A 23,355-nucleotide genomic window follows, 5' to 3' on the forward strand; every position below is an offset into this window, starting at 1 on the left:
GAGTGCTGCTGAAGCAAAAAAAGGAGGGGGGGCCATAGTGCCGCCCCAAGCACATGCTTGGCTTGCTGGTGCCTAGAGCCAGCCCTGAGTCCGTGACTTCAGGAAGTCACAAGAGGCAAAGTAAAGCTCAAAGACGGCCTTGAGCTTTTGATAGTACCCAGCAAGATATCTGGGGAAAAGAGAATACAATTATAATTATCTATAATATAATAGCCTGTGCATACAGAGGTATAGATGTATTTCTTTATTTAGAGGATTATATGTAAGTAAGTACCCTTCAGTAAGTTATTGTGTGTGTGTGTGTATTTGAATTATTCTAAATTTTTATAATAAATATTCTTCTTCAATTTAATGAATCCAGGTGGAATCCAGTTCCATTTGTTCCAATTTAAATGAAATCTTTTTTTGTTTTTGTGGGTTTTTTTGGACACCAGTTGTTGTATCTTGGCTACCATTAAATAACCTTTTATCGTGGTGAAACTTCTGTTCTACCACCCCTTCCCCGCCAAGTAAATTGTATCACCACTGGGACAGACCATTACTAAATCTTAGTGAGTGGTTTTGGAATGGGGTGACCCGCGGCTGTATTTCGAATTATAACACAATAACTGTACTCTGAGAGGTCTGTTTACATATTGCCTCACCCACCTGGTCTCTCATCTCCTCAGACCAACGCAGCTACAACACTGCATATAAAAAATGGTAATATTCAGAACCTTTGGATCCCCACGTGAAGTTTCACTTTCAAACCACAACAACCTCTTCTGTAAACTCCAATTTGGTACATTTTAAAAAAAAACCAAACAAACAAAAAAAAACCCCAAAAAACCAAACAAGGCAATTGTGCTGGACATGCAGCCAGAAATACAAGAGGCAAGGGATGTGGATTAACTAGGCCACAACTGCATCGACTTGTTTGGAACGATCTGTCAGTAACTCAAACAATGGAAAGGTCCTGTTTCATTTACTGACCTGTTCAACCTTGTAGAAGGGCTGCTTAGCAGCCCATTGTGGTGTGGGTGAAAGGGTTGGGGAAAAAGGGGCTGTGTCCTTGCTGTAGCCTGAGCCCCATCCACCAGCTTCTTTAGGGAATGGCTTCACCTAATTCAGCTTCTGTCATAAATATAAAGGGAAGGGTAACCACCTTTCTGCATACAGTGCTATAAAATCCTTCCTGGCCAGAGGCAACATCCTGTTACCTGTAAAGGGTTAAGAAGCTCAGCTAAACTGGCTAGCATCTGACCCAAAGGACCAATAAGGGGAGAAGATATTTTCAAATCTTGCTGGGGGGAGTGGTGAAGGCTTTTGTTTTGTGCTCTTTGTTTACATGGTTGTTCTCTCTTGGGACTGAGAGAGGCCTGACAGAAATCACTCTTCTCCCACCCATCCTAATCCAAGTCTCCGATATTGCAACCAGTATAGGTAAGCCAGGCAAGGCGGATTAGTTTCTTTTGTTTTTGTGAATTTTCCCTGTGTTAAGAGGGAGGTTTGTTCCTGTTTTCTGTAACTTTAAGATTTTGCCCAGAGGGGGATCCTCTGTTTGAATATGAATACCCTGTAAAGTATTTTCCATCCTGATTTTACAGAGATGATTTTTACCTTTTTTTTTTTTCTTTTTTAATAAAATCCTTCTTTTAAGAACCTGACTGATTTTTCCATTGTTCCAAGATCCAGGGGTTTGGGTCTTTGATGATTTTTGTAACCAGTTGGTTAGGATATTATTCTCAAGCATCCCCAGGAAAGGGGGTGTGTAGGACTTGGGGGGATATTTTGGGGGATGATGTCTCCAAGTGGTCTCTTTCCCTGTTCTTTGTTTAAAACGCTTGGTGCTGGCAGCATACTCTTCAAGGACAAGGCAAAGTTTGTACCTTGGGGCCGTTTCTAACCTAAGCTGGTAGGAATAAGCTTAGGGGGTCTTTCATGCAGGTCCCCACATCTGTACCCTAGAGTTCAGAGTGGGGAAGGAACCCTGACAGCTTCTAATTCTGGTTTACCAAGGAGTGGGAGCCCCACTGCCTTGTACACCTGCCAACAGAAGGTGTCAGCAATTAGCTTGTCTGCCTGCCCTTCACCTCCTGCTGAGTTTGCAAATAGTTAACTCCATTTCTGATATCAGCCAACATATATATCCACTCCCTGATCAAAGAAGTGTTCCCCATCTTCTCTGCAAACTTGGGCACCAAATATTTTTGGTGGGTAATCACCAAACCTCCCTGCTTGCATATGAATGTAGCCACCTCCGAATTCACACATACTATGGCTTGCTCAACTTGTAAAGGCCTGCCAGGTCCCTCACATATCATCTGCTACAGCATTTCACTCCTGTTTACAGTTACCTCTGGGAAAAGGTCTCGTATCTACACCTACCCTAAATCTCTTTGCTCTAATGATTAAGGCTATGTCTGTATTACCTTACATTTTGGGCCATAGGAGTGTGAATAGCAGTTTGTACCAAACTGCCATGCTGTAACCTCCCCTGTGTGGACACTGTAGGCAGGAATTAAAAGGTTCCTAGTTTGCATTAATATAGTCCTGCTGGAAGAGGACTATGTTAATCAGGGTGCTGGAACAATTTGTATAGTGGGAGTGCTGAGAGCCATTGAACCAAATATGGGTGTCAGGTTTGTGTAATTTTTGGTGGTGCCCAGAACGGGTCCAAGCAGAGCCATCCCATCCATGGGACGGACTGGGGAAACCACCCTGGGCCCTATGATTTGCGGGGGCCCTGCGCTTCAGGGGGAACATTGTTATACCAATAAAATAAAAACCAGCAGGATCTTATTAAAGGAGAAAAGGCAAAATGCCACATGTATTGTGAATACAGAAAGAATCCTAGTAAGCAGTTAGTTATAGCTATAACATTCCATTCAATTTCATATTTACACACACACACGCGCGCACACACACACGTTCTGCAAGGTTGTTATCATAGTTACCAGCCTTAGAGTTGCTCATGCCAAGCCACTGGCCAGGTGGCTGGACATGAGGAGGGAGCAGGGCCTTGTCAGATGCTCATCTGATGCTCCTGGGAGTTGGTTTGCAGAATTGGACCCAAAAGTTCTCACTTTCTAGAGTCCATTTTTATAGGAATTTCTTCCTATGCCAGTCTATGGGAATTGCTTCATCATGCTGTTGCTGAATCAATCAGCAGATGGCACGTTCCTGATGGCTCTGTGCTGCCAGATGTTATCTTGTTCTTTGGTTCTCCCATTCTTGAGGCTGTTGGGTGGATTCCAGTCTGCCCTCCGGGGGTCCTCTGATTATTTCCACTTGACGCCTTCTTCAGCCGATGGACACTGGATTCTTAGGCTGGCGCCTCCCTTATCATTCAGTTGTTGTTCACACCAAGCATCCATCCACATGCATCCTCTATCTCTATTTTAATCACAATTGTTAACAAAGCAAGATGAATACAACAAAAGGGCGGGGAGTCTCTGGGTGCTGTTTCTGTTGTTACAGAGTATTGCTTTGAGTCTCTCTCTGTGTGAGTAGTTGTTACAAAGAATTGCTTTGAGAACAGACTCTGTCTCGGAATGTACTAACACAATTAGCAGCTTGCAAGTTTCACACACAGAGGGAGAGAAACAGTACCAAAAAGCAAGAGACCTCTTAGTTTAAATTCCAGGGTATTACTAATTATGGGGAATCAAACTCATTTGTGATTTTAATACAGAACTACTTTAATATGATCCAACAACATGGGGCCCAAGGTGGCCTGGGAGGTTAGCAGGGGGCCTGGCACTGGCTGCAGTGTTGCTCGGCAACCGGAAACTGGAAAGAGGCGGGGTGGAGGCTTGGGGGAAGGGGTGGAATAGGGTTGGGGAGGGGGTGGAGCAGGAGAGGGCTGGGGTTGCTACTGCTGGCACCAGGCCCCCCACTAACCTTCCAGGACCCCGTGTCCCCCTGAAGCGTGGGGCTCCCCAAAGCGTAGTAAGCCCGAACAGTGGTGGAGCTGGGCCCACGTTCCTAAATATTGGTGGAGCACGGGCACCACGGGCCCATATAACTAGTTGCTTATGGAATCAAACTGTAAACCCTGTATATAATGGAAACCACTTCAAGACAGGTGGTGCTGCAGCACCCTCCACACCGTTAGTTCTAGCACCTACGATGTTAACGCAAACAAGGAATCTTTTAGTTCGTGCTTGCAGTGTTCACACGAGGGTTACAATGCAGCAGTTTAGTACAAATCTCTTGGTCCAGACTGGAGGGCAGTGTAGACGAGCCATTACTCAACCCCTTTACAAAATCCAAAACTGTTTTCATGCAGGTGTACAATAATTTCAGATAGCTGCTTAATGGCTGCTGAGGAGGGGCATCTGCTGGTTCCATAGCATGTGCCTCTTCTTCCATGCCAACTCAGAATGACCTTACCACTGAGACCTAGTTGTGAACCTTCGGGGAACTGGCTTTCGGCCTGTGGGCCCAATGCACAAATCTGTCACTGGCTGTTGTACCCCATTTCCTTGCTCCTGAAAATAAGGTAAATAGCAAAAAGTTAACACATTCATCTTCATATGTTGTTTTCATTAAGGATATGGTCGTTGCCTTTGAAGAAGACATGGTTACTGATTTTTGGGTACAAACCTCATTTGAGTCTATCAATAAATATTTTGTATATTAATCCATCCCTATCTTGAGCAAAAATGGGGTGATGTATGTACCCTGTTTTTCATTTTATATCAAAATTAAAAAATTATTTGTTGATAGACTATAGTTTTTGAGTGTGTGGGAAGCAAGGTGCTACTTCAGCTAATAAACTTCACAAATTGTTACAGTCAGCCCTTCCTTGTGTATATAAACTGTATTTCTTTGGTACAGTCTGTAACTTTACTACTTAAACTCTAACTTCCCTACTGCAGTCAGGGAACTGTGCCTATTAACTCCGAATGAAAATACTTCTTCTAGTTCTAGTGCACCCTTAAAAAATGGTCTGCAACTCCAACGGTGGTACTCTTCAAAAAAAACTATCCCATGACATCAGAAAGACCAAGACCTTTAAAGTCCAGCACGACCCAAAGTATTCTTGACTCTCATAATAGAGAAGATCATATGGAACCTGTCTAATCAAAAAGTTTAAATAAAATAAACTTTCTAGATCTTATGGTTTATATTTTCCTTTACGGAAAGTTTAGATTCTTCAGCTGTTGACGGTACCATCATAGAAGTGCTGGAACTGCTTTCAGGCCTGTTCATACTCACTTTGAACTCTGGCTGTGAATTTTTTTGTTTGTTGTTTGCACTTATAGTCCTTCCCTTTTCTTAAAATAAAGGTGATGTTTTGGCTTCTTTAATGTTAAGGGATGGGCGGGAGGGTAGGGGTGGGTGTGTAGGATAGTTGTTCTCATGGCATTTGACTTCACAGCCACTGGAGGTGAATGGCTTGTGCCTAATTTGCAACTCTAGAGGTTGGAGTGGGGGAGGGTATTACATTTATTGCAACTATTTAGACTTTAGGTGGAAACAGTTTTTTCCTTCTTGTGCCATAAGAATGTTTGGAGTTTGCTGAGAGAGTAAAATATTCTTCAGACTTGAGATGTATGTGGAATGGATGGGTGATTTTGCAAATCTGACTGATTTATTTGCGCTTTTGGTGGTGAACCAAAAGAATTTTCTGCAATTAGAATTGTCCATAACAAGTTGATATTGTTGTTTTGTAAACATCAAATATGAACAACATCTTCTCTTCTCTTATAGCTAGGCTTAAAAGTCATTAGAAACATCAATATGAAATTTGATCTCTTAAAACCAAATGTTTAATGCAGCTGTCAAGGTTCCTTCCCCACTCTGAACTCTAGGGTACAGATGTGGGGACCTGCATGAAAAACCCCCTAAGCTTATTTTTACCAGTTTAGGTTAAAACTTCTCCAAGGTACAAACTATTTTACCTTTTGTCCCCGGACTTTATTGCTGCCACCACCAAGCGTCTAACAAATATATAACAGGGAAAGAACCCGCTTGGAAATGTCTTTTCCCCCCAAAATCCTCCCAAACCTGGGGAAGGCTTGATAAAAACCCTCACCAATTTGCCTAGGTGAACACATACCCAAACCCTTGGATCTTAAGAACAATGAAAAAGCAATCAGGTTCTTAAAAGAAGAATTTTAATTGAAGAAAAAGTAAAAGAATCACCTCTGTAAAATCAGGATGGTAAATACCTTACAGGGTAATCAGATTCAAAACACAGAGAATCCCTCTAGGCAAAACCTTAAGTTACAAAAAGACACATAACAGGAATATACATTCCATTCAGCACAGCTTATTTTATCAGCCATTTAAACAAAACAGAAACTAATGCATATCTAACTAGATTGCTTATTAGCCCTTTACAGGAGTTCTGACCTGCATTCCTGCTCTGGTCCTGGAAAAAGCAACACGCAGACAGAGAGAACCTTTGTTTCTCCCCCCCCCCTCCAGCTTTGAAAGTGTCTTGTCTCCTCATTGGTCATTTTGGTCAGGTGCTAGCGAGGTTATCCTAGCTTCTTAACCCTTTACAGGTGAATGCATTTTTTCCTCTGGCCAGGAGGGATTTAAAGGTGGTTAGCCTTCCCTTTATATTTATGACAGCAGCCTTCTTTGGAGGTTACTTTCTTGAGATCATGATGCTTCACCAAGTGCTGGTCTTCTACTACAGTGGTCTCCAAACTGGGGTGCACGAGATGATCCCAGGCGGTGTGCGGTGGTAATAGCGCCGCCAGACGGCACTCCGCCATGTTTTTCTTTGGCGGCAGCTCTGCACGTCCACGGCTGGTGTTCCCATCTGGCGGTGCGCCCCTCCGGCCGCGTGCCTGCGGCTGGTCTTCCGGTCTTCTTTCATTAGCGGCGTGCCTGCGGCAGGTCACCCTGGGGATGCGTGAGCCAAAAAGTTTGGAGACCACTGTTCTACTATATGGAAATGGCCAGAAGTGCTAGGCAAAGGAGGAAAGTAGCTCCTGCGCGCATCAAAAAATTATTATTTTTTCTGCTAATGTTGTTTAGTTGCTCATCTTTTTATTTTCGTGTAAATCTTAACAATTCCTTATGCTCACACATGTGAATACGGAAGAGTCTGTTAAAGTTACTCTTGAATGTCTTTATTTATTTATTTATTTATTTTTTGGTATATCTTGTTTATGAGAATGAGAAGCTAAATTTTATATTGGCAGTGTTTTGTCTTAGGATGCTTGTGGGGAAAATTAAACTCTGCTGCATCAGACTCGTGCAGGAATTTGCTTTCTCTTACTTATGGCCACCCACACAAGCGTTCTGTTACTGGGTTCTTTTTGTGGTCCCAGGTTACAGAAAAGTTAAGACTTTATTATGGCATGTGGGGGTGGCTTTTAGTTGTTGTATTTTGGGCAGCATGTTGCATTCTTTAGGACCACACAGCTTTTCTTCCTAAAACATTGGCATCTTGGATTATAGAAGCTATAAAATGTCAAGTAGACACAATCAGTGAAAAACACAAATATTTTCACCAGCTGTTTTTTCTTTAAAAGCATCTTAAAACCATGTACAGCAGACTTACGAAATAGCATAAAATTTATAACTTGTTTTAATATAGTTTGATATAAACACACTACCCCCAGAAATTTGTGTAATTTGCAAGTGTAATATTTAAATCAAAGGTCCCAGTTTTACTAGCTATGAATACATTTATGTGACCATTGAAAGGTAGGGGATAACCTGCTAATGATGCAGATCGAGTCATATTTTATATGTTTATTATAAGGGTCAAGTTATTCTTTTTACAAGGTTTCTGCATTAAACCAATTGTTTTGTCCATGAGATCACACATTTGTTTGTGATGGATACGTTTCTGCTTTGACTTTTTTTTTTTTTTTTTTTTTTTTAAATCTCAGAATCTGGAAGGCACATTGAAAATGCTCAAAACAGTTGAATTCTTGGCTTTAAAAAGTAATGTTTTGAGGTGTAATAGTGGTCTGAAATTCAGGCTAAGGTAATTAATAGACTGAATTTCATCATTATGCAAAGACAAAACCAGTATTGATATTTTTTAGTAGATTTTTGTCATTCAAGCGTTTTGATATTTAAGATGAACAATTTTGGAGGGTGGTTTCAATGCAACACTGGAGGATGAAAACTCTGCCAAATTCCCAGAATATATAGGAGTTTTGCAAATAAAGATATTTTTATTGAATTATTAGCTTGTTAAGCCACACTGCACCTTACAAACACCTAATCAAGGAAGAACAAGACATAATATTGAGTATATGGCTAGTGGTCAACATGTGGGAGTCACTGGACTGAGAGAGAGGATACCTTGACCATAGTGAGCATGCTAATGTATTGTATCATATTACCCTGCAGCTGAAGATGGGAGATAGACTGCACTAACCTGGAACTAAGATTGGGCCAAATATATGTGAAAATTGTAATGTTTATAATTAAAAAGATATAGATTGAGGTTTAAGTACAGAAAAAAGGTGAAATGAATTTTTGCTCAGGCAATCGGATATTAACATATGTGAAAATTCTCTTTGAGAGCTGTACCAAATACTCAATTTCATTTAAAATGGCATGTGGTAGTAAAGATGCTGTTAATTAGCTATTGAAACTATATAATGGGAAGTAAACTTGCCTATTAAGTGTTCTTATGGAAACCCTTTTTACTGGTTTGTAAACTTCCTTTTATTAGTATAAAATTAGTTCAGTGTACAACTTGTAGGTAAAGAGAAGATAGACAAGGTTGCTAGGGAAAAATGACTTGTTTAAACGTTACCTATGGCAGGGTGGAATTGGCTGGCTTCCCAGTAGATGTTTGGGTTTTATCAGAGAGTTTCTGTGGATGATTATGTGCTAAAGCTCTGAAGTGTGTGTGTGTGAGAGAGAGAGAGAGAGCGTGTGTCAGGATTGGGACTTCTTTTCACTTTTATGACTGTTTTGAAACTTACGGGTTTAATTTTACCTCTTCTCCCCTTTTGGGCATTGGGTCATGTTGTACCCAGTTTGAAATTTGCATGCCAAAAAATAGACTAAATTGGGTCCCCATATGCAAATTATATTGCAGTGATAATTTTGGTGTGACATCCTGTGTGCAGGATGGGTTTTGGGAATTGAGATGCTTGCTGCGTGAGAGAACACGGACTCACTTGGAAACTTCGCAGTGCAGACAAGGTGGTAGTATGTAATGGACGGATACCCCAGCCCCCTTCTGATTTTTTTTTTTTTTTTTTTTGAGGCACTTAGCACTTCTTGGCTTTGGTACAGATGATAAAAACAGGCCTAGTCAAAATTGGTCCATAATGTCCATATATAGTCAACCAACCTGTCATTAAGGTGTCTTGCTCATCTGCTGTAGGGTTTCTTCAGGTGGCCAGAATACGTAGGTTTTTATGAAAACTGTGACAAAATATCACTTTATATAAATATGGTGAGGGACAGTCTTAATTTTCAGGGTGTTATTTTGTTGCTAGTATCATAAGAGCACCCCAGCCAAAATTGAGTTTTCATTGTGCTAGATATTATACAAACTTATGGAGATGTTCCCTGCTTCAAAGAACTTAAAATCTAAATAGACATAATAGAGACAAGAGGGTGGGAGAAATGGTTACATTGCAGAAGAATCAGAATGGTGGGTGACAAACCTCTGGTTAGTTCAGTGCGATTCTTTTTTCCCTCCTGTAGCTTTTGTCAGTTTTGTGATTTTTGTGTGTGTGTGTGTGCGCATGGTGGGGGGGTGGGGTAGATTTAAAGAGTATAGGAAATGGGATGGAGAGGGAAGGCTGGAGGGGAAGAATTAATAGAAGCAAAAAAGGAGGGGAAAATGAAAGGAGTAGAGAAGGTAGGAAGAATGGTGATGCGTGTGGAAGGCAAGAAGAGTCAGGTTGGGCACATAGGTCCTGAGAGGGTGGGAGGAAGTTGGAGCAATCAGCTGATGACCAGAGTTGGGAAGTCAGGCCATGTCTACACTACAGGAACTAAACCACGATAGTTAGAGCACCATAGCTATGCTGGCATAACCCAGAAGGGGGTTTTACTTCAGTGTAGGGATACTACCTCCCTGAGCTATGGTAACCATGACAACAGAAGCATTCTTCTGTCCACCTATCTGCAGCTATAGTGGGAGTTAGGTTGGTATTGCTACGGCACTTGAGCATGCTTGCATTTCCCCCCACAATATTTCAAAATTTTCACTGTAGGTCAGGCCTCAGTCTGACGTTACCAACATCCAACAGGTTATAGAGGTACAAGGGAAGCCCTGGCTGGACTGCTTCTTTCTCAGCCTGTGATTTTGCTGTTTAGCACCTTATTGATAGGTGGTAGCTCTCAGTGCTGGTTCCACCCTTAAAGGAGCTGCTTTTGCTTTTAACTTCCCCACGGATTTAAAATTACCCAGTCTTCTAAGATGTGGATTTAATTATGAACTACTTTATTCAAATTCAGTGGGGTAACTTAAGGGTAGAATGGCATAATTTAACTAAGCAGGTTTGTCCTTTTTTTAGCCTGCTACAGAGAGGAGTTCCAGGCCCGCACTATGTCTGCCAACATTATTGATGATTAACTCTGGTTCAGTGCTTAACCTCAGGAATGACACTTGGAATTCTTTAGTAAGCAATTCCAAACCTTCTTCCATTGAAGTTCATAGAATATCAGGGTTGGAAGGGACCTCAGGAGGTCATCTAGTCCAACCCCCTGCTCAAAGCAGGACCAATCCCCAATTTTTGCCCCAGATCCCTAAATGGCACCCTCAAGGATTGAGCTCACAACCCTGGGTTTAGCAGGCCAATGCTCAAACCACTAAGCTATCCCTCCCCCCAAGTTGATAATTGTGCCATTGGCTTCAGGGGAAGCATTGTGTAGTGTTCTGTTAAAGTTGTGGAGGGGAAGGTGCTGTCTTCAGAGGACTGAAACTTGGTTCCTGTTGCACCATGTCAAATTACATGAGTAAGCTTGTTCATTCACAGACATTGTCTTCTGAATTTTGCCTCAGTGAATCCCATTATTAGTTGTCTCTGAGGGAGAGTCTTTTGTAAGCAGAAAATTCTTGGTGGATGGTGTAGGTGAGATGAGGTACGGTATGAGTGTGTGTTTTGCAAAACTATATAAATTTTCCCCAAGTTGTCAGGCAGCACATTTTCTTTAAATTACAGTGGTTTACAGTGATATATCATGGTTTCTTTACATTTCTTTCTTGTAATGTATAAAAATCTATCTAACCTCATTTACATTTGGTAAAGAATTAAAATGTACAGTAAATTAATGCAGATATACATATTGGACGTTATTCCACTGGTAGTAATCTGATGTACAAATAGTATGAATTTTTATCAGTAGATGTTTCTTTGAACTCTTCAACCAGAACTAGTCTGTGTAAAATGGAATATTTAGTAAAGATGTTTACTAAAGGAGAGAGACGTAAAAATGGAATACAAAAATCTTATTGACTTGATAGAGCTAAAAAGCTGAAGTTTGGTTTGACAAAATACCTTGTTTTTTTGTTGTTGTTCTGCAGGACCCTGCTTACTGGGTGAACATTCACCACCTCGAGTACACAGATGGGGGGATCCTGGACCCAGATGATGTGCTGGCAGATGTTGTTGAGGACAAAGATAAGGTAGATTAAAAAGGGAGAGGTGGTGGTGGTGGTGGTGGTGGTTGCAGAGTTTGAATTACAATATTGTACTTGCGTTTCCTGTGTACCTTCAATAACCATATGCCTGGTACTTGAGTACCAAGAGTGTGGTGCAGTATTCAGTAACTTTAAATCAAACACATCTGCCTAGACATGTTGCAGCTATGTTCTTCATTCAGCGCTACTGCAAAAGGAAAATGTATGATGAAAACAGCTGATATATTCACATAAGATTAGTATTTGATTTACAATTTAATCCGTTAATTCAGGACATTTTATGGTTCTCTTGTAGTTTTATGAAACAAGGGTGGTTTTTGATGAGGAGAGGATGTGGAGTTGGATGGGATATTGAATTTTATGCCAGTAATATTTCTAACTTTTAAAAAATCTCTCTAGAGGAAAGTTTGAGAACCACTCATGATAGGTCATGGATTAATGTGAAGAACTGCAGCAATTCTATCTTGTAAATCACATAGACTCAATTTGCTTCAGAACGGAACTGAAAGTCTGGGCAGGCCACACCCACTCCAGTTCACTCTATTGTGTGTTTTTATATGTATTCCCAAAGACCATGGGTGTCCAGCTTGGGAATTCCTGACCTAAGGTATCCTATATGTACATAGAAATAGCTCACCTAAAAATACCTAGTATTGCTGCTTAATTACCCTGGCAGACTAGTGTAGTTTAAGTGAATTCATCAATAAATTACTTGCCGTATATAGTCTGAAGAGTGTAGTTCAGATCCGATTAACATTTCGTTATTGTGTTTGAATTAAAATCTAAACCATAAGAGTATTGATGCCAAGAAAAAAATATTAAAGCAAAAAACTCATTTCTGTTTACATACTTCTAAAAATGTGAAATTTTGTTTTCCTATCCTGCAGAAAAAGCCTTTTCAATGTAGGACTCGTGTTCTCATAGGGTCATCTTTTCCCTGACATCAGAAGCACCAATAATAATGACAGATTGATTCATAGATTGCTAAGATAATTTATATCGTGTGTGTGTGTGTGTGTGTGAGTAGTGCTTATTGAAAGAAAACTGCTTGACGGTTACAGATGACTTGCTGCTTGGAATAATTCTGACTTCAAAACAGTAGATTGCTGTGTAACACTACAAAACATACTTTAACATCGGAAGACTAGAACTGCATAATTTTAAAGCTCAGTGTATACAGAGTGGCAGCAGCCAGGTCTTTCAAACATTTCATGTCACATTAGCTGTATTTCACTAAATTAACAAATGCAAGAAAACAGTTCCACTGTTGACATTTTGTTATAAAGTTGACATTTGTAATACATTAGATAATTTAGCAGTGGTCTCCCTTGAATTGTGCCTTGTTGTGAGATCTCATGAGGTTGCCACTGAGATCATGATGGGCCATCTTACCATGAAACCTTGTTTTAAAACAAAACAAAACAAAAAAACAATAGCTCACATTCAAAAGCGTTTCATTTTGATATAATGGTGGGAGTTTGGATAACTCAAGAAATGGTTTTGGAATTTAGACCCTTCACCTTTGTCACTTTGTTCTTTCTGTATCTGTGGTAGAAATAAGATTCAGAACAGAAAATGTTCCAGGACTTTTTAAGACACTTCAAAGAATGACAGGAGAATTATTGTATTATATGCTCAAATAATTGTTTCCAAGCATTTGCGTATCATACTTGTCCTGGTTTTATACTCACACAAATCCAAAGAACAATGCAGCACCTAAATCCTTCAGTTTGTCTTTCTGAATAATCATTGGAAACTTATTTTTACATCTGATATTGCTCAGAAGCAACTAGCAGTGCTATTGAGCCCTGCTTCACAAAATTCCCAGGAACATTTTTGTATCAAAACAGGAACAACAACTGGATGATGGTGGCATACATAAATTGCCAAGGAAGGACACAGCAATAATCTGAAGCACAGGGCCACTGGAATCCTTTTATACTTAGAGAAACAGAACCTCTCTACCACAGCTTACATGGATGCCAGGCAAAACAAGAGTCAAGGTCAAATGGCTTAATTTTCAAATGCTACCAGCAGGGAAGTGGCAAGCTAAAATAGGACATGTTTGATCTTTTGTCTCTTTGTGGCTTTCTTGCTCATCTAGACTCATTTGTAACTTAAAACAGCAGGCTAGTATTTTGCTCTCAATTAATGGAATACATGAACATAGAAGATGGACATCTTCACTTTTTTTATATATGTACTGGTATATACATTCTCTGAAATGACTTGGAAAAAAAGACTAAAGTATGTGTAAAGTATGTGTAAGTATGTGTAAAATTACAGCATATTGGCTTCACAGACTAATATTCACTAGGCTCTTAAAGATGGAAACTGCAAAACCAGGAAGCATCCAGTTTTTCAAAAGCTAGCTTTTTATCAGTACCCACTTATTCACCTTAAACGTCATAACATTTGAGTGTTACATGGATGCTCCTGTTAACTAACTAACTAACTAACTATCCTATTTCAAAATCTCAGAGATTTCCTACAGTTGGAGCATACAAGGATTTGCGGGGTGGGGGTCTTTGTCACCTAGCGTGTAGACTGAGGCCTGTCACAGATTCAGTTTCTTATGTGAGGCCTAAGGGATGAAACCTCAGTTCTTCATTGAGTAATGGTTCCTTTTGTATCCCACTGTGGGTTTATGCATGTGCCCAGAGCAAGAGAATTTGAAAGTAGAGTTTGTTGGTCTGCGCCTTTGCCCTGGCTCTCCTCATACTTTTGGCTGAGGGGATAAAGGGCAGGGTGAACTCTCAGTTTCTCCAGTTACTTCTCACTGCTGCATGTTCTAGGTTGGAACCTACAGTGTCGGTAGCTTTGTCTTCATCCTACAAGATGATAAGGTTTAGATTTTGCTTTGTAAATAGTTTTAACAGCTTATGTAGTTTAGTGCAGGGGTAGGCAACCTATGGCACGCGTGCCAAAGGCGGCATGCAAGCTGATTTTCAGTGGCACTCACACTGCCTGAGTCCTGGCCACCAGTCCGGGGGGCTCTATATTTTAATTTAATTTTAAATGAAGCTGCTTAAACATTTTAAAAGCCTTATTTACTTTTACATACAACAATAGTTTAGTTATATATTATAGACTTGTAGAAAGAGACCTTCTAAAAACGTTAATGCATTACTGGCACACGAAACCTTAAATTAGAGTGAATAAATGAAGACTCGGCACACCACTTCTGAAAGGTTGCTGACCCCTGGTTTAGCGTTTGGATTGTCTCTTTGGGAGACACCCTCCACCCATCCCCTTGTATCACGTTCAGGTACCTGACTATGCCCAGGACTCCAGGCTTCAAACTCTGTGCTTCTTGCCCATAATCCTTCTTAGTCAGCGATGTACAAGCCTGTACTGGCTTGGGGAAGCCCACATGGCGATGAGGTGCAATATCTGCTGATCGTTCTCCAGCTGTACCTGAAAAGAGTCGGAACTTTGTCTCTGGAAACACCTCATGGAAAAGGCCATGAAGCCTCAATCAGACCCAGGCCAGGGAACCCTCCCTCTACATCTGCCTGATTCAGCAAGGAGAATGCCTCCTGCTGCGAAGTTGAACTCTGGTGTGGGAGTGTCTACTCTCACAGGCCCACCAATAGAATTTTTGTTTTCTCACCTGCTCCCAACTCTACTGCTGGTTCAGGCCGCTTTTGAAAGGGCTGGACAGCAACATCCCCAGTCTACTCCTATGGATAAGGAGGGCAAATGTCTGGACCTGTTGGGGAGAAAGTTTTGTCATTTAGCCTCCAGTTCAAGGTAGCCAATTACCAGGCACTATAGCTAAATACAACTTCCTGAACTATGCCAAGTTTGCTAAGATTACTGACCGGCATCTGCAACAGGACACAGCTCCTTTCTAAGCTCTGATAGATCAAGGCAAAGGGATAACTAAGACCATGCTCCAGTCTGCGGTTGACAACTCTGTTACCTCCTCTAGAGCTATGGTTACTGCCGTTATGTGCACGGAGTCATGGCTCCATGCATCAGGGTTCCCTAGGGAGACCCAGAATACCATTGAGGTCCTCTCCTCTGGTGAATTGCAGCAATTCAGCCAAAAGATGGATGAGTCCCTCCATACCCTAAAGGGGACCAATTGATCCTACTTCCAAATTTTCCAGCTCTGGGTGTATAGTGCGCATGCATGTAGCCCACAGTGGAATACAAATAGGGACTACACATCTTGAAGAATCTTCAGTTGCAGATCAGTAACTTCCTCTTATCTAAAGGTTCAATTTTTCTACCCTCTGGTTTATTATTCAAGATTTTTTTGTACTCTTCCCACATCTTTTTTTTCAGAGCTATTACATAGTTGAGACTTCCAGTGGGACTCCTGCACTTCATCCTGGTTCTGCAGATCTTCAAAATACCTCTGTGTAATCTTCAAGAGGGTGCTTTGTCATATTTTTGTTCCCTTCCCTTCCTTATAGAAATGATGTCACAAGGGGAGAGTGTTGGGAGTTCTGTCTGTTAAGGAAGCCTATATTGAGTTTTTCCTTGGGAAGTTTGTTCCAGGTTCTAACTGGTACACAACCAACATACAGTTTCACACTTTGGATTTGGAATCAGCTTGCAATGTCTTTCTACACTTGAGTGGAGAGAATTGGGTATCTTCTTGTTTGTTCATGGGGATCTTAAATGCTTGAAGGGCTCAGTCTCTCTGAATGGACTAATTCATATATATCAAGCATGTAGAACATCTAGTAAGGCTTATGGATACATCAAAGTGCATTTCAGAAGGTGCTTCTCAAAGGCTTGGGCTGTGAAATCTAGAGCTTCGTACAAGGAGACTTGCCATTTGACAACTGGAAGTTTGCAATTACTTCACCAAATGGTACAATAATGACATTCTATCCTTGGGTTAGGCAGCATTTGGCCATTCCATCTTCTTCCCTCAATTTAAATTAAGGAAGGAAGGAAATTAGCATTAATTCTAATTTCCATTTTTATATTTCCTATGGGGTTTTGTGGCTTAGGATGTGAAGTTTTTTCCCTTTCTAGGAATTGTTTGGAAGCTACTTCCTATCTGTAATATCCAGACAAATGTACAAGAGGGAGAAAACTAGTTCCCTGGACTGTACTTTCTCAAAATGAAGGGCATTCATTGATCTGGGAAGACTCTCTCTGTAAAGTAAATGCTGCGAACCAGCTGAGCAGCAAACAGCAGAGCGACTAACAGAGGGAGTTTGCCTGGGGAGAGCCTGCTGAGGCTTACATCTGGCCGGCTTCTCTGAGTAGTTACTACAACTCCTGAGTGAGCTTGTAGAAGGAAGGTAATATGGAATGGGTGGTGGTCAGCTGTTGTGACCTGCACTGGATGTGCCATGTTTGTCTTTCTTCCAGAGGACAGAAGCGACTTTATCTGTACAAAGTGCAAGCTAGTCTCCATATTGGAAGAGAAGGTTCAAGGTCTGGAGCAACAGGTATCAACCCTGCGTTGCATAAGAGAAACTGAAGATTTCCTGGACAGACGTCAGGATATGCTTCTACGGGCACAATGTTCTGAAGATGCAGAGCAGGCTGTGCAGCAGGGACAGGAGGACGGTGAAGAAATTTGGCAGCATGTGACCTCCAGAAGAACAAAGGGGAGCGTCCATGTACCAGCAACGCAGATACAGGTAAGTAACTGTTTTCATGTTCTCTCCACAGGTACTAATGCGGAGAGTGGACTAGATGATACATCTGAGGGAAGGGAACAGAAGGAGACTCCGCCGATTGGAAGGCATGAGATGCACTGTCCTAGGGTTGGGGGTTCCACGATCACCGCTCCCAAGAGAAGGAGGCGGCTGGTGGTGGTCGGGGACTCTCTCCTCAGGGGGACTGAGTCATCTATCTGCCACCCCAACTGGGAAAACGGAGAAGTCTGCTGCTTGCCAGGAGCTAGGAGTCACGATGTGATGGAGAGACTGCCGAGACTCATCAAGCCCTCGGATCGCTACCCCTTCCTTCTTCTCCACGTGGGCACCAATGATGCTGCCAAGAATGACCTTGAGCGGATCACTGTGGACTACAAGGCTCTGGGAAGAAGGATAAAGGAGTTTGAGGCGCAAGTGGTCTTCCCGTGGAAGGAAAAGGCCTGGGTAGAGACCGTCGAATCGTGGAAGTTAACGAATGTCTACGCAGGTGGAGTCGGAGAGAAGGCTTTGGATTCTTTGATCATGGGATGGTGTTCCAAGAAGGAGTGCTAGGCAGAGATGGGCTCCACCTAATGAAGAGCGGGAAAAGCATCTTCGCAAGCAGGCTGGCTAACCTAGTGAGGAGGGCTTTAAACTAGGTTCACCAGGGGTAGGAGACCAAAGCCCTCAGGTAAGTGGGGAAGTGGGATACCGGGAGGAATCAGGAGTGCGCGAGAGGGCAGGGCTCCTGCCTCATACTGAGAAAGAGAGACTATCAGTGAGTTATCTCAAGTGCCTATACGCAAATGCAAGAACCCTGGGAAACAAGCAGGGAGAACTGGAAGTTCTGGCACAGTCAAGGAATTATGATGTGATTGGAACAACAGAGACTTGGTGGGATAACTCACATGACTGGAGTACTGTCATGGATGGATATAAACTGTTCAGGAAGGACAGGCAGGGCAGAAAAGGTGGGGGAGTTGCACTGTATGTAAGGGAGCAGTATGACTGCTCAGAGCTCAAGTATGAAACTGCAGAAAAACCTGAGTGTCTCTGGATTAAGTTTAGAAGTGTGAGCAACAAGGGTGATGTCGTGGTGGGAGTCTGCTATAGACCACCGGACCAGAAGGATGAAGTGGATGAGGCTTTCTTCTGGCAACTCACAGAGGTTACTAGATTGCAGGCCCTGGTTCTCATGGGAGACTTCAATCACTCTGATATCTGCTGGGAGAGCAATACAGCGGTGCAAAGACAATCCAAGAAGTTTTTGGAAAGTGTAGGGGACAATTTCCTGGTGCAAGTGTTGGAGGAACCAACTAGGGGCAGAGCTCTTCTTGACCTGCTGCTCACAAACCAGGAAGAATTAGTAGGGGGAAGCAAAAGTGGATGGGAACGTGGGAGGCAGTGACCATGAGATGGTCGAGTTCAGGATCCTGACACAGGGAAGAAAGGAGAGCAGCAGAATACGGACCCTGGAGTTCAGAAAAGCAGACTTTGACTCCCTCAGGGAACTGATGGGCAGGATCCCCTGGGAGAATAACATGAGGGGGAAAGGTGTCCAGGAGAGCTGGCTGTATTTTAAAGAATCCTTATTGAGGTTACAGGGACAAACCATCCCGATGTGTAGAAAGAATAGTAAATATGGCAGGCGACCAGCTTGGCTTAACAGTGAAATCCTTGCTGATCTTGAACACAAAAAAGAAACTTACAAGAAGTGGAAGATTGGACAAATGACCAGGGAAGAGTATAAAATATTGCTCGGGGATGCAGGAGTGAAATCAGGAAGGCCAAATCCCACCTGGAGTTGCAGCTAGCAAGAGATGTTAAGAGTAACAAGAAGGGTTTCTTCAGGTATGTTTAGCAACAAGAAGAAAGTCAAGGAAAGTGTGGGCCCCTTACTGAATGAGGGAGGCAACCTAGTGACAGAGGATGTGGAAAAAGCTAATGTACTCAATGCTTTTTTTGCCTCTGTCTTCATGAACAAGGTCAGCTCCCAGACTACACCACTGGGCAGCACAGCATGGGGAGGAGGTGACCAGCCCTCTGTGGAGAAAGAAGTGGTTCGGGACTATTTAGAAAAGCTGGATGAGCACAAGTCCATGGGGCCGGATGCGCTGCATCCGAGAGTGCTAAAGGAGTTGGCGGATGTGATCGCAGACCCATTGGCCATTATCTTTTGAAAACTCATGGCGATCTGGGGAAGTCCCGGATGACTGGAAAAAGGCTAATGTAGTGCCTGTCTTTAAAAAAGAGGAGGAGGAGGATCCTGGGAACTACAGGCCAGTCAGCCTCACCTCAGTCCCTGGAAAAATCATGGAGCAGGTCCTCAAGGAATCAATTCTGAAGCACTTAGAGGAGAGGAAAGTGATCAGGAACAGTCAGCATGGATTCACCAAGGGCAAGTCATGCCTGACTAATCCAATTGCCTTCTATGATGAGATAACTGGCCCTCTGTGGATGAGGGGAAAGCAGTGGACGTGTTGTTCCTTGACTTTAGCAAAGCTTTTGACACGGTCTCCCACAGTATTCTTGCCAGCAAGTTAAAGTAGTATGGGCTGGATGAATGGACTATAAGGTGGATAGCAAGTTGGCTAGATTGTCGGGCTCAACGGGTAGTGATCAATGGCTCCATGTCTAGTTGGCAGCCGGTATCAAGTGGAGTGCCCCAAGGGTCGGTCCTGGGGCCGGTTTTGTTCATATCTTCATAAATGATCTGGAGGATGGTGTGGATTGCACCCTCAGCAAGTTTGCAGCTGACACTAAACGGGGAGGAGAGGTAGATACGCTGGAGGGTAGGGATAGGATACAGAGGGCCCTAGACAAATTGGAGGACTGGGCCAAAAGAAATCTGATGAGGTTCAACAAGGACAAGTGCAGAGTCCTGCACTTAGGATGGAAGAATCCAATGCACCGCTACGGACTAGGGACCGAATGGCTAGGCAGCAGTTCTGCAGAAAAGGACCTAGGGGTTACAGTGGACGAGAAGCTGGATATGAGTCAACAGTGTGCCCTTGTTGCCAAGAAGGCCAATGGCATTTTGGGATGTCTACGTAGGGGCATTGCCAGCAGATCGAGGGACGTGATCGTTCCCCTCTATTCGACATTGGTGAGGCCTCATCTGGAGTACTGTGTCCAGTTTTGGGCCCCACACTACAAGAAGGATGTGGAAAGAGTCCAGCGGAGGGCAACAAAAATGATTAGGGCACTGGAACGCATGACTTATGAGGAGAGGCTGAGGGAACTGGGATTGTTTCATCTGCGGAAGAGAAGAATGAGAGGGGATTTGATAGCTGCTTTTGACTACCTGAAAGGGGGTTCCAAAGAAGATGGATCTGGACTGTTCTCAGCGGTAGTGGATGACAGGACAAGGAGTAATGGTCTCAAGTTGCAGTGGGGGAGGTTTAGGTTGGATATTAGGAAAAACTTTTTCATTAGGAGGGTGGTGAAACACTGGAATGCGTTACCTAGAGAGGTGGTGGAATCTTCTTCCTTAGATATTTTTAAGGTCAGGCTTGACAAAGCCCTGGCTGGGATGATTTAGTTGGGGATTGGTCCTGCTTTGAGCAGGGGGTTGGACGAGATGACCTCCTGAGGTCCCTTCCAACCTTGATATTCTATGATTCTATGAATTGTTAGTTTATTAAGTTTTCTAGTAGTTGATGTAATTTCAACTTTGGAAGTCATGTTTTGGGATCGGGGTGCAGTGCTTCAGAAGTTCAGCAAGTGAAGATCTGAACGGTGGCAGGAAGAGTGAAGGAATATGGAGCAACCTAAGTGGCACTGATTTGTGGTTGCATGAGCAAGTCTTGAGTAATATCTAGGGCAGGGAATGTTCTCAATGATAGAAAATCAGAAATATTTATCTGAGAAAAGTATGTAAGGAAACTCTCTCCACTGAGAAGTTCAGATATAGCCACCGCCACAGAGATTCCCTAATAGAAGATGCAATAACTGTACTAAAGGATGAAATAACAATCAGTAGAGGGAAAGCTGGTGTGAATTAAGTAGTGTTCCTGTGCATGTAAGACGACAATGGTGGTGAAATGTATACAAAATATAAGGTGGCTTCTATGCTGGAGGAGAATATGGAGGGCTTGAATGGCAATTGAAATCTTGCAAACAAACCAGAGAGAGACCAAAGGGAACAATTATCACGAGAGACAAAGCAGATTGAGACCTTCAAAAGGGAGAATATATGGGGGGAAAAATGAAGGCATGTTGAATCAAGAAAACCAGCATGTTACATGTTGGAAGAGCAGGGGGAAAATGTGTGTGCAGCTAATTAATCTTCATATCTATAGTAGGAGTGCTGACTTTGACAGAATTGTGGCTTGGCAGAGAGTCCAAGTGAGTTCAGTAGCCCAACCAATGATCAAAAATGCAATAAAAGGCAGCCATCAGAAAGAAAGGGAAAACTGTCCTAATTGGTGACGCTGTGTAGAGGAATGTCACCTGTGACACAGGAAAACGGCTGGCATGTGTTTCCGCCCCTCCCTCCTGGATGCTGCCACAAAAGGTGATCAGGGTGCTGGTTGTGCAGCAGAATGATGGGCAGGGTGGGGGTGGGGACACTACTGGTAAATTAGGCTAGACTATAAACTTATTTATTTATTGTACTACTGTAGCTCCAAGGAGCTCCACTCATGGGCCAGGACCCCATTGTGCTAGACACTAGCACAATGGGGTCCTGGCCCATGAGTGGAGCTCCTTGGAGCTACAGTAGTACAATAAATAAGCAGAGAACAACTTCAGGGCTCTCTAGGATTAAAAAAAACAAAACAAAACAAAAAAACCCCCAGGACTGATGCATGTGACTTTTGCTGACAACTCTCTGGTGAGAGGTGTGAATAAAAAAAGAAGACTGATACTAGAGACCAGTTTATGGGATCTGTTAATGACCAAAAAAAGTTTCCTCTTTATAACGTGTGTAGTCATTCTTCACCCACTACACTTGTCTTTTTTATTTATGTATTTATTTTGAGGTAGGGAATGAAAAATTATTTGTCTGGATGAGCTTAATGATCAACTAACAAATGGTGTTTGACTTATTTGAGCTGTGAGGAATGGTAAGAGTAACATCCTTTTGTGATAAACTTAACATAGCCCTTCTCTTAGTACCAACTCACTGGTAGAACTGCTGCCTTTGGATCCCAGGTTCCCAGCTATAATTCTGATTTGCAGTAATAGGCAGTACATGTATGCAGGCATGTCCCAGAACTTTTGGTTTGTCTAATTCAGTTTTAGTGTCTGGCAATTACCAGTGTCATAGCTGGCTATCTAATGTGTTTCTGACAGGATAAATCACTTTTTTTTAATTGGATAAGAAACATAGTTCTAAAATGTTCTTGAAGTCTGTCTTGCGCTTTGTGCATTCGTTTTTTTATTTGTTCACCTCGCTTCCTAAGATTCATAGGTCTTTAAGGTCAGAAGGGACCATTAGATCTAGTCTGACCTCCTGTATAACAGAGGCCAAAAAATTTCACCCAGTTACTGCTTTACTGAGCTTGATAATTAAGTGCTTGTATAGGAGAGAAAGTGTATTTTAGTTCAAAAACGAAGACCTAAATGTAGGTTATACATGTAAATTCAGACCAAATAATTTCTGTCTACAAGCAAAATCATGTATTCAGGTAATAATTTTATAAAAAGGAAAATTTGCTATATTGCATGGAGTAATGCCAGGGTTTTCCATGCTGAAGAGCACAGAGTGATTTTAATATAGCTATTAAATGGAAAGTGGTTTACGAAGTTAAAACTCTAGTTGCAAAGAAAAGGCTTCTCTATCCCAGTGCACCAACAATGAATGTTTACAAAAAAAGCGTACTCTGTGTACCTCTAATGGGATCCATATGGATGTGCTTAAAGACAAGGAGACTGTGCTTAGCATGGATTCATTTGCTTTCTGACACGTTTCTTTACTTACTGCAGAATATTTTTAGGCTGTTTAAAACTCATTTAATTAGAATCTAGAGAGACTTAGCACTGGAATCCGAAAATGAATGTTTACATGTATTAAGCATGTAGACAGATTTTTTTTTTGTGAGCAAGTTCTATTGTGGTATGTTAAATAATCAAAGCAAAGGAAGCTCTTTTTTCATAGTATCCCTGAAAAAAGGAAAATCAGCTTGTAACCAATTTAAAAGATACCTAAAAGTCCCGATACAGGAGCTCTTC

At 42.2% G+C, this 23,355-nt stretch overlaps 1 protein-coding gene across 1 annotated transcript in view; it reads left to right on the forward strand.

Annotated features, from left to right (window-relative positions):
* PARD3B (par-3 family cell polarity regulator beta) overlaps positions 1–23,355 on the forward strand; it is a 617,867-nt gene that overhangs the window by 29,304 nt on the left and 565,208 nt on the right. The window contains exon 2 of the mRNA XM_074967987.1: positions 11,456–11,557. Within this exon, the coding sequence (XP_074824088.1) occupies positions 11,456–11,557 (102 nt within the window). The remainder of the gene's footprint in view (positions 1–11,455; positions 11,558–23,355) is intronic.

The sequence above is a fragment of the Natator depressus genome, chromosome 11 (assembly GCF_965152275.1).
Source record: "Natator depressus isolate rNatDep1 chromosome 11, rNatDep2.hap1, whole genome shotgun sequence".
In the NCBI taxonomy this organism is placed as follows: Eukaryota; Metazoa; Chordata; order Testudines; family Cheloniidae; genus Natator; species Natator depressus.